Source organism: Lissotriton vulgaris, chromosome 4_1 (genome assembly GCF_964263255.1).
Source record: "Lissotriton vulgaris chromosome 4_1, aLisVul1.2, whole genome shotgun sequence".
Classification (NCBI taxonomy): Eukaryota; Metazoa; Chordata; class Amphibia; order Caudata; family Salamandridae; genus Lissotriton; species Lissotriton vulgaris.
Genome location: NC_141691.1, coordinates 742818378 through 742831152, shown reverse-complemented (window position 1 = coordinate 742831152; position 12775 = coordinate 742818378). Strand labels below are relative to the sequence as shown.

Genomic DNA, 12775 nt, shown 5'->3' with positions numbered 1-12775 from the left:
ATGTAAAGCGCTCTGATACCCCTGGGTGGAGCCAGCGCTATATAAAACTTCTTAAATAAAATAAAAAAATAAACAAAATGAGCACTCCTACGTTTCAACCCTATCTCGATGTACCTAAGTGTACCTAGCATGTGTAGGGGTGTGAAACCCAAGCTTCCCTCTAGGATAAAGTCAACCCCATTACCTGAAGTGAGAGACTGTGGGACCCTGTCTTGGTCTAGAGATGGACACCCCGTAAGGGATGTCAGACCACTGAGAGCTGGAGTTTCTGCGTGTGGGAGTCTCAGCATCTTGCATCAGTGTGTCGGCATGGGAGTCCTTTTCACCTCACACTCTCTCAGCAAGATATGGTGTATATATAACCAAATTGGTACCCCCTGTGTTATGTGGGACTAGGATGACAGAAGGAATGACCCTTATGTAGTTATTATGCAGGAGTTGGTAGACTTGCTGTCCTGCTGTAATTCCAAGAATCCTCATACATAATAAATGAGGCTTAAGCTTTTCAGAGAATACCCATGTCATCTTTGGACTTTACCGAACTAGGTAAAAGGAAAGTACTGAGAACTGTTAAACAGTGTAACGGTAGAGGATAATATAGGTGAAAGGTTAGGTGACTAACGAGTCTATATTGGGGTACCTGGAACATAACAGTACCACACATGCCACCTTTTCAAGCAATAGTTTGTATGGAGCCAAAGACATGGAAATTGCCTCCAAAGGAGCTCCAGAGAGGACTAAAAGGAAGAATTGTGTATTTACCTTTAGTTTTTAAGAAGAATACTAAAATTAGATAGAGAGATGGAAGAAACACTTATCATTTTAGTAAATGGTGTTCCAATATAGAATGGAAAATATGGCAAGAGTTAGTAGATGTGAATAGGGTTAAAAAATCTAAATTGTACCTTGTTGAAAATAAGATTTACTATAAAAATCTTGATGTTGCTGAAAATGAAATGTGCATACAAGATGATGCCTTACCATCATGCAGACAGAATGAAAAAGTGGATCACTCTATATCAGAAGAAGTCATTGGTGATGGTGTTAAATTGTTTCAAATGAAACAAGCCAAAGGAAGTCCCTTAAGTGTCTTGGAAAAATGTTTAGAGGCTAGTTGTTTTCCTCAACTGTTTACTACTGAAATAAGTGGACGCTATGAGGACTGCCCTGTATAGAAAGTAGCAGCTGAATACCGCTCAACACGATTATACTCAGTGGATAGAAAATGTCATCAGTGCATTCCATACAAATATTTCATCTTCTGTTTGAGAGTGATTTGTCTGGATTTTCTTATACTTTGAATCATATCTTGGAGACAGGAGCAAATCTGCAACATTTATGTGCAAGGGAACTTGTTGATAAAGTTCAAGTTAGAGATGCACATTCGGAATATAACTTAATGAATTTGATGGCAGGCCAACAAGGAAAACATGAGTTTGGTATCACCATTAAGAAGTACTCAAATGCATGTTGAGAGACCTAGGAGCACCTACCTGGTTTTTTACACTTGGTTGTGCTGAATACGCATAGAATGATCTGCTTGAAATTTTGGGAAAGGCAAATTCAAATATCAAGGGCATCTTTGGATCCTGATAATTTTTGCAGATATTTTAATCTCAGATTCCAAGCCATGCTGTCTTTAATCTTTAACAAAATGAATCTTCCACTTGGTGAAGTAACTAATTTTTTTTGGCGTAAAAAGTACCAAGCAAGAGGTGCTCCTCATATTCACATGCTGCTATGGATAAGAGATGCTCCAAAAGTTGGAACAGAGAGTGATGAGTGGGTATTCTCATTCATAGAACAGTACATGACATTCACCATCCCTAAACAAACTACTGACAAAGGTCTGAGACAACTAGTTCTGCACTTTCAAACACATAGATATGGAAAATACTGTTGTGGAAGATACAGATCTAAAGGAAGATGTAGTTTTGAATTCCCATGACCTGGGATTTCACAAGGAAGAGTGAACATCATTTTGTCTGCAGTGAGACATACAGTGACACGAAAGTTACCAAAAACACAAACAACCTGAGAAGAACAGTGGCGTCTAAACAAATTAATGATTACCACACAGTCTAAAAATGTGTAATGCAAATATGGACATACAATTTGTTGCAGACAACCCTATTGCTGTTGCTCAATAATGTGACTTCATTCATTACAAAATCGGAGACGACAGAGATGAAATAGATGTGGCAAGAGATTAGTGCAGTAAAGAGTCTAACAAAAATGTTGTACAGATTCAGTTTAGAAATGTTGTCACATAGGGAGATTGGTTCTTATGAATGCTCAGACAGGTTGAGCTCAGCAAGTTAATATTCTTTCTTTTTACATTTTTACTTTTTATTGACTTTTCTCGGCCATGAGTATAATGCAATAAAGAAAATGAAGAAACCATAAGAAAAAAATGAAAGTATTTGTAACATGTGAAGATAGAAAAATACCAACAAAGTCCAAGTCAAGTAAAATATCCATGAGCATGAAAGAGAAGGACAAGAGAAATATAAAAGTCAAAAGAAGTAGTTGTAGAATTAGAATAGGAATATAGGGAGGATAATACAAAAATACAGAACAACAATAATACATTAATCCCATTGGAGGCTAGACCAGACCCTTTTAAATTTTCACCAAGAACGTGTGCCTCTGGCCTTAGCTAGTGCTAGTTCCATTTCGTATAAATGTCTGAGTAAAGCCCAGAATTCGTTAATGCTTGGACTTGTGCTAATAATCCAATCTCGTGCTATACATAGGCGGGCACATGCTATGACAATTGAAGCTAATAATCTCTCATAACTAGCCATGCCGCGTGTTGCCCCCAATACTACTTCCCTCTATGTGAGCTGAACATTATAGCTATGGAGTAGTGTAAGTGTGGAGGATACATCTATCCAGAATGTGTTCAACCTTGGACAGGTAACAAACATATGTCTTAAACCTGCAGCAAAAATGTTGCATTTTAGACAGAATGATTTGGCCTAGGGTTGGGATGTAGCCCATATGGAGATGAGCTCATGGGTGTAGTACAGCATGAAAACTGTCCCATGTTGCTGATGTTTCAGATTAACAGAAGTTACAGCTGCATCTAAAGTACCCAATGAGGCCTGTATTTTCTCGCCTGTTATGTGGTTTTGTAAAATCCAGCTTAGTTTCGCTGCTATCTGCAAACTGTCATCGCTAACAGCTGCAAGAAATTTCTGGTATCCTCAGACGGAGGCAGAAAAAAATGACAATAATACTTCAGAGGGACTTGCCATTTCTGATAGCCTCTGGCCCCGTAGGAATTAGTCCCTTACTAGCAAAAATTTGAAAAATTTACTCTGTGAAAGCCTAAACTCATCTTTCAGGACTGAAAAAGATTGAAACTCTTGTCCATCGTATAGCTGTCCAAGTTGATTAATGCCCTTGTGCTGCAAACAGCATAGGATTGCCCCACAACACTGTGTACTGGTGCAGCACTGGCAGAGAGTATTTCTTGCAAATGTCTTGCCAGATCCTGGCAGTATCTCTAATTATCTTGAACTTGAAGTGCTTATAGTAATTATGGTCAGCCGTTTTACACAGCATGAACCCAGTAGCTGGTCCGCATGGTAGCTGGAATGATAGCCAAGCAGTCCAGGTATCAGGCCCACTGAGCAAGCTCTGAATCCGACCGGCAAATGCAGCCCAGAAATAAAGTTTGAAGTCTGGGAGCCTAAAGCCCCTTGTTTGTAAGATAATTTGATATATTGAAGAGCTCTCCTTGCGCGTCTGTATCCCCATATAAAACTATCTATAGCACTATCTAACCACTTGAAGAAAGACCAAGGAAGCTTTAAAGGAATTGTGCAATATAGATATAAAAATTTAGGGCGAATATTCATTTTCACTATGTTGCATGTTATGTATATACTGAGAAGGAGCCAATGCCAACTGCGAAGTTTCAGCATGACTGTTTTAAACAGTGGCTCATTATTCAAGGAAACCACATCGTCTACTTGGCTCCTAAGAGGAACTCCCAAATAAGTAGCTGTTCTTGTAACCCCCAATGTTATTGGTACCGTTTCAGGTTGAACATTCAAAATTGACTGAGTCTTAGTCAAGTTTAATTTATAGCCGAAAAAGGAGCTGAAACGCTGTGCCTCTTGTGTAATTTCGACTATAGCATCGACAGCTTTAGAAGAAAAAATAGCGATTTCGTCGGCATATGCAGTTAATTTGACTTCTAATCCACTGAGACATACTGGAGGAATCCAAAAGTGTTGCATCAAATGCCTTATAAAAGGCTCAATATAAAGGGCAAACAGTAGTGGGGATAGCGGGCAGCCCTGCCGTGTACAGCTTTGACTACAAAGTGAGCTGAGGAAAGGAAATTCAGCTTGACTGTTGCATACAGTTTCCGAACCTCAGAAATATACCTAAGACCAAGGGCCAGATGATAACATAGTAAGTCATAGTGTTTCCGAGGCCACAAGATTAAAGGCCTTTTTGGCGTCAAGCATCACCATCCCTATATGTTGATCTAACGGACCAGAAATGTCAAAGGTGGCAATAACTGGGTTTATCGGAGCTACCGTGTCTCTACCTGGAACAAAGCTGTGCTGTTGCTCCGAGACTAATTGATGGATAAGAGGAGCCAAACGGGAGGCTAGAATTTTTGAGAAAATGTTAGCATCAGCATTAATAAATGATATAGGACAGTAAGAGCCCATGTCCTCTACTGATTTCCTCTTCTTAGGAAATACAACAATGTTAGTAATGCTCCAAGAAGGAGGGGTATCGTCCCCATTCATGATGTTACTGAGTAATACAGTGAAGACAGGTGCCAAAATGTCATTTAAGATTTTGTAAAATTCCAACGAAATAGTGTCTTCACTAACAGCCTTGCCGGGTGGTAAGGCACTAATCACATCCTCAACCTCACCCAGCTCTATGTCTTTCTGTAAACAAGCAGACTCCAAAGGGGCAAGAGTCGGTAACACACTCTCCTTTATATAATCTAGAACAGTATGTTTATTAAAAGAAGCTGACTCACCATAAAAATCAGCATCAAATAATCTAGATTGTTCAACTATATCCAGTGGTCGAGTATAGAACAGACAGTTAGCACCTTTGATGGATTTAATGTGGGATCTGGCCCTTTGATTGGCGATCTGAGTGGCTAGCAAATGACCAACCTCCTCCCCATACTCGTATTGCTTAGTTTTATACTAGTGATAGTTAGTGGCAACTTTATCAGTTAGCCTTCTATTAAGGTTAGCTCTAACTTCTACAAGCCGATGATATATTAACTGTTCAGCTGCGTCCCTGACTGCAATAGCTCTTGCATATTTTTGTTTCAAATCTAAATAGAGCCTATGCTCCTGCTCTGCATCCCGAGTAGCACGCAGGTTCTGTGTTAAAATATACTAGAGAGTGGCCCCTTTATCATAAGCCTTCATACAGTCCCACACCGTTGAAGTTGAATTATTAAGTATTTCCAAAGTGTTCTTCGAATATATGCCTGATAGTCTAAGTTACTAAGCAGATGTCTAGGAAATGAAAAAGCCCGGAAAGGTTCTCTATCGCTGAAGCTGAATCTGCAAAGTTAACATCACTGGAATATGGTCAGCTATAATTTTGGGGGCAAACCTCTATGAGTGCCTTTTCCAACAGAATTCTATTAGTAAAGATCATGTCGATTCAGGAGTATTGTTTGTGTGGGAATAAAAAATATGTGTAACCTGGGAGTGACATAGTCTCCTCCAGGCATCCTCCAGTTGATATATGTGGAGAAGTTAAAAAATGCGACCCTAGTATTCACCATTCTAGCCTGAAGTTTAGCACTAGTGGTGTCAATCTTCTTAATAATGCAGTCATAGTCCCCAATAACTATCAAATCTCCAGCCCACTCCAGTAGTTCAGAGCATAAGTGGTAAAAAACATTGGGTCAATCGGTATCAGGGCCACATACCACACAAATCGTGGTCTTAAGCCCAGAAATCAATAACTGGGCAATTGCCCATCTCCCCTTAGAATTGGCTAATGTACGTAAAATTGTCACTTTAAAGTACCTAGATTTCAATATGGCGACTCCTCGAATAGAGATCGCCTGTGAAGGGCAAACAAGTGTATTGTAGCCATGTTGTTTTAACTGAGATATCCTTGTGCGCTAGGTGAGTCTCAGTAAGGTCCAATATATGAGGTTCAAACACACAGAGATCCTCCCCAACTAATCAACGCTTTTTGGCCTGATTCAGCCCGCAGCGTTCCAGCGCATGTATTTAAAGTCAGGCATCAAGTAATATCCCTGAGCTTGGTTCAGTCATCTCCCTCCGTATTCCATCGTCCTTTTCCTTTTGCTCTACCAATGAAATTCTAACTAAAGTGTGGATAATTAATCCCCTCCCTCCCCATCCCCCTTACCCCCTAACCACTCCAACAGATTGACAAGGAGCCACTATCTACCATTGCCTGCCAACATCCTAGCCTTACTAAACCCCCTGTGCCTACGGAAAGGAATCATCCACTTTCCCTGCTGTCGTTAGCTGAAAGCCTTGAGAGAATACCCCTCCGCCCCCCAGACCTCAAATCCCCAACACCCCCACCGCCTTCCCCTACCGATATGTATGAAAAATGTCCCAAATAAGAAAAAAAGAAAGAAGGGGAGAATGGGAAGTGTACATCTCCAAACCCCTACACATGCCTCCTTCACTTATAAATTCAATTAATGGTACCAGACTGCCAGTGAGCTAGTTCTTGTATGGCATCTTGCTCACTGTAGAAAAAAATGTGAATGTCCATCATTAGTAGTTTTAGGCAGGCTGGCTCCTGCAGAAAGACTTGTGAACAGCCTGCCTTGAAGGGATCCATTAATTGACGTACTTCCAGCATTTATCCATTGTGGATTTACACAGGTCAGAGCATGCAAATATAGAAATTGTGTCCAGCTTGACTGGAGTAGATGGGTGAACTTTCAAATAGATTGCTTGACATAGAGAAATTACCTAAGTACACCAGTACAGGCTGTGAAAAAGTTGACCTGGCTTGATTCCCCTGAGAAATAGCCATAGGCAGTCGATGCGCCCACTGTACCAGTGTGTCCATATCCCAGTCCGCTAAGTTTGGAAATGCTTGCTGGAAGTGGCTAACAATATAGGCACATGGATCAGAGCCTTCCCTCTTTTCGGGTATGCCGGAAATCCTCAGATTCTGATGACGTTGAGAATTTTAAAAATCCTCAACTTTTGTCAGCATAAGTGTTAGCCTCTTCCACTGCTGCAACGCGTTCTTGTAAGTCGATGACTTCAGAGGATAGCTTGGCAATCTTGGTAGTGACGTCCGTCAGTGCTTGTTTTATCTCCCTGCTGTCTGTTTTGGCTTGTGAATAGTATTCTTGGGCCTCTGCTCTCTGAGTGACTAGTGCCTGAAAGATTGGAGACAGGGAAGGTTCCTCACAATTAATATTCTAAGTCTAGGGGAATAGTTTGGATACGTTTAGGCCTCGCAAGTACACAAAATAGAGTGTTAAAATCTTTTCCAGAAATTCAGTATCTAGCAGAGTTGACCCGGAAAGAAATTGTAAAAACAAATATATTGGATACATACTACCCATGAAGAAAGGTTCATTTGGAAAACATGTTCCTTACATGAAATTCCTCAGTACTACAGATACAGAAGCTATGTAAAAGAAAGCATAGAAGAAGGCAAATTTGCAGTTTTCAGATGTGATTGTTGTTTAGTGAAATATACAAAATAAAATCTCATTAGCCACAGGAAACTTAGCTTCACAACTCAAGCGAAAAGAGAGTTTATCTGTTTGGTACGTGTTGAACTTTTCAAACCTCAGCATGCAGAATCTAATTTACTTGAAGGCTAGTATTGCTGTGGACATTCATTTAATGCTGTCAGTATTCAGTGTTCAGTCTTCCAAACTTAAATGCAAATGTTAAGTCATATGATTCAACAAGAAGAAGCAGTTGCTGCAGAGATTGCAGGGAAAGTTCTCAAAGCAGGAAAAGGTCTGCAGCACTTAGTGAAGATCCTCGTGGAGCACCTATTTTTCAAAAGGAAGCTGCAATAGCAATGAATGAGGTGGAAACTGCAATGGAACAAGCTAGACAGGAAATTGAGGATATGTAACAGTTAGTTACACAATTCAACAACAAACAGAAAGACATTTATGTAGAATGCAGTTGCTCTTCCGTTTACACCTGTTCTATTATACCTTAGTGGTCAAGCCGGTACTGTGAAAAGCTTTGAAATTAAAGTAAGGATTGCTTACCTACAAAGAACACCATAATCAACTTTGTTGTGTGTAGTGACAGCACCAACAGGATTAGCTGCACGCAGTATTGAAGGAATTACTCATCAAGTACTAATGCTACCTGTGGAACTTGACAATAAACTGGAACAGCAGAAGTTATCTAGTGAAGCATGTCATGAGGTGGCAGGAATTTTGAAGGAAATGAAGCTCTTGATCATTGATGAGGAAAGCATGGTCTCAGACTTATTGCTTACTTTTATTCACCTATGAATGCAACAAATTTTAAGAACAGAGTAAGATGTTCTCTTTGAAAGGAAAGCATTAAATTGTGTTTGGTGACCTCCTGCAGCTAACCCTTGTACAATGAGAACCTGTTTTCAAGACCCTTGTCCATGACAAACACGTAATTCTCTAGAAAGTATTGGAAATGTAAATATGAATGTTAAATGGCCTAAAAAAAGCTCTGCTTCTCAGCATGGAGTGCATCCATTTACTATTTATCGATGTGGTAAATAGATGCAATTCATGTTAAGAAGCAGAGCTTTTTTGAGGCCATTTAACCTTTTACAAATGTGCGATTAATGCACAAGAAATTTGGAATCTTTGGATTTATCTTGGCCCTCCCGTATTAAAGAAATAATTGTAAGAAAACAAGTGGAGACTAAACTTGTGAGACGTTGCCTTGCATCTGCCCTCGGCCCTAGGAGCCTGCAAGGCCCACCTTTACATATTCAACTACCCATTTGTTGGTGGCTCATGGTGCACCAATACACAGTCCTGAGGAAGACCCATTTTGTAAGGATCAAGGTCAACTACAAATTTTTGGGGTTCAAACATCGACAATGTTTCTATGCCAGTGCGGTCAACAGTGTGGTTTGCTGTGCCTTCTCAGTAAACAGAATGGCAAATAATTTGTTCATATTCAATTGTCAGGCTGGACAAGCTTTACCTTTGTAAATAGTACTGTTGATGTATGCATTGTCAATACCATTCCTTTCCCATTTACCCATCACTTTACGCACATAAATTCCCTTTTCCCTTCTTCCATTTTGGGGTACTTCCGGTGCCATACATAATTTCCACATGTGTGCTGGATTCTGAACATCTCAAGGATGTTCAATATGAAAAAATAATATTGAACAGAAGTTTACAGTGTAAGTAATTGAATGCATGTTAGCGCAAATTATATTTTGTGTTTTTTTTAAGTTGTTCTACTGGGACCGCTTCCCTCTTTTTGTACTGCCAAGAAAGGTTACAGGCATAACAGAGCTAAGGGCAGAAAAGTGGCAACTTTCTAAAGTGGCATTTTTTTAATTGTAATTAAAAAACAGATTTTACCATTAAATAGGGCTTTTCATTACAATTCCAAAGACACCAAACAAGAAATACCTACCTGTTCACAATTTGAAATTATAGCTTATTAAATGCAATAAGCAATCCTCAATGTTAACCTATGGGATAAGTAGGCCTAACAGTAATGAAAAACGAATTTAGGAATTTTTCACTATGGGACATGTGGAGCTTGAAAGTGCATGTCCAGCCTTTTAATTTCAATGCACCCTTCCCTATGGGCTACGTAGGGCCTACCTAAGGGATGACCTATACCAATAAAATGGGAGTTTAAGGCTTGGAAGGGGGGTGGATTAGCAAGTTGAATTGGCAGTTTAAAAGGCATTCAGGCTGCAATGGCAGGCCTGGGATATGTTTCATGGTACTGCTTGAGTGGGTGAAACAATAAGTGCTGCAGGCCCATTGGTAGCATTGAATTTACAGGCCCAGGGTATATGGTATACCACTCTACAAGGGTCTTATAAGTAAATTAAATATGAGGTGTAAACCAATCAAACCATGTTTAAGGCAGTGAACACTAGCACTTTAGCATTTATTAGCAGTGCTAAAGCCAACAAAAAACATTTCATAAATAATGGAGTTAATTAGCCAGAACATTTAGGGGAAACCCACCCTAAGGCTGACAGGTCTAACTCATATGTTTTAATTAGTTATTCCTACAGTAACTAATGTAGCTGGATCCTGTGTATAACAGTCTGCAAAACGTTTGGCCCTGGTCCACAGGATATAGAAACTGCTAACTCACCTAAAATGACTATCAACTGCTGTACACAAAATATTACAATAATTAGCATGCACTTCATTATTTGACTTGAATTTAGTACAAAAACTATGTTTTCAGAATGGTAAAGGTTAGTCAAAGTTAGTAAATTATTTCAATTTACTCTCAAGAGTTGTATGTCTACAATATATTTCTCGTTTCAGTCCAAGGTGAATGTAAAACTGTACATATAACCACAAATAAGCAAAAAAATGTAATACATTTAAATTGTACATCACATTTTCAGAAAACTCTGTATTAGAAATAATGTTTTGAGTTTTCATATGTAATTAAATCACCTTGCTAAGAATGATCAGGATTCCACTCTTATCACTAACAGTTTGAAACTGTACATACAACCAAAGACTGTAAAAGAATTGGTATATTTGCTCCTACTTGATAGAATTTTTGGAGAATTCCATCTGTTCCTCAGGTTCCCCTGCTACAATCGTCAACAGAAAAGCCAGGTCATTTCCACTAGAGAAATAATCTCCACTTCCTGCAAGAAAATAACATAAAAACATATAGTTTAATGGTAGACAAAAACAATCTTTTTGTCTTGTGTTTTTTTTCCTAGATACCTGCCATTAATTTTACTTCTGGGCAAAGAGAGGGTGACAACCAACCTTCCACTGCATGCACCCTCCCTTAATTCTTAAATACTTCAATATCCAATTAGGTATTATTTGCAACCATGCCTAATAATTTTCACAATATTACATCAATGTATTGTATAGAAACAAAAAAGAAAAAAAGAAAAAATAATAAAGGATATGGCCAAAGAAATCAATTTATGTGAGCAAAGTGTATTCAAATCATTTCTAATAACATGCAGTATATGCATTCATAAAATCAGTTTAGTATGTGCTCAGATTAGGATGTCAGGTTGTACGACACCCAGGATAGGGGTCCGACTGCCGCATTATGATGCGATTGGTTGGAGCTCAGTAGACTGACCAATGCCTCCGACAGGCTCAGGGTGCCCATCGGAGCATGGATCCGTCCGTAATCCCAACAATGGGGGTGGTGTTTGCAGAGTCACCACCGTAGGGATCACAATGTCCCTTTTCCCTCTGCTTTTACATGGCAGTCCAACCCTCCCCTATGAGGCACATCTGGGGTCCCCCAAATATCCATGCACCACATGGTGCCTGGCACACGGTGCATGGATGTTTGCAAAATGCCTTTTTCCCTTGCAGCTTTTGCTGCAATTCATTTCCTGGTCACAGCACAAGCCGCAATGGAAAAAGCCATTTTTCTAACTGCCTAGTTGCATAGTTATCAGGTGGGTGGAACTGTCGACTTCATGTTGGCTGGTTCCATCCCTGCGTTGATGGCGGTCGGATGCTCGTCTAACCGCCATCATAATCACGACTATAGTGCTAAAAAATTCATGCAAAATGGCATTAAAGGTTAAAGGTGATCACAAAATAAACAATGGAATGTGGGAAAGACTCAATTAATGGGTGCAGATTCTAGAGTAGAGGATTTACTGTCCCAATTTTTGAACAAATAGATTCTTACATACAAGGTCAATCAATGAAAGTCTCTCTCAACCAGAAGGATGTCCATGGCATTTCAACCTATGTATCAATATGGGATCTTCATCAGGATACATTTTACTTACACCTCCCGGTCTCAACACTCACCAATGTCTTATGATCGATCCAAATGTAAATTGCACACCCCACAGATATGTGTGGAAGTACCCCACTACCCACACCGCTGCCAAGGCCTCTCCCTCTATTACGGCATAATTTAATTCCATGAGAAAGACCCTTTGAGGCAAAGGCCATGGGTTTTTCCGCACCATTCTTTATCTGTGTTATCTCAGCTCCAATTCCATCAGCATTGGCATCAACACTTAATATGGTTTTGTTCATTGGCTCAAATTGGGTTAAAATTTCTGCATTGACTATTTCAGCTTTAATCACTGCAAAAGCTCTCTCATGCCTCTCTTTTCACTCAAACTCCCAGCCTTTCCCAGCCTTTCCCAGCCTTTCCTCAATAGCTCCCTCAAAGCTTCTCTTTTTCCTGCAAAATTCTCAACATATTTCACATAATATTCAATTAACCCCATGAAAGACCGTAATTGATCGTTCACTTCAGGGATCGGAGTGAGGCATGTTGACTTCACCAAACCTTCCTTAGGTTTAACTCACTGCTCTTTTCGATAGGAACTGACATTTATCTTTACGTAATGTTAATCCAGCTTCACTCAAACACTTTCAACGTTTTCTAACCAAGGTTCTGTGCTCATCTTGCTCTGATTGTCCAGTAATTAAAATATCGTCTTGAAAGAAACAATGTTAGGAACATCACCGAATAATTTGTGCATCATATGTTGGAAGACACTTGAAGCTGATGCCAGCCCAAATGGAAGTCTTTTAAATTGGAAAACCGCCTCCATCGTACCCAATGCTGTGAACGCTTTAGAT

General features: G+C 39.6%; 1 protein-coding gene across 1 annotated transcript in view; it reads right to left on the bottom strand.

Moving 5' to 3' along the window:
- The window catches only part of LOC147722517 (enoyl-CoA delta isomerase 2-like), a 945915-nt gene that overhangs the window by 431180 nt on the left and 501960 nt on the right, over nucleotides 1–12775 (bottom strand). Inside the window, exon 4 of the mRNA XM_086966853.1 lies at nucleotides 10734–10836. Within this exon, the coding sequence (XP_086822979.1) occupies nucleotides 10734–10836 (103 nt within the window). The remainder of the gene's footprint in view (nucleotides 1–10733; nucleotides 10837–12775) is intronic.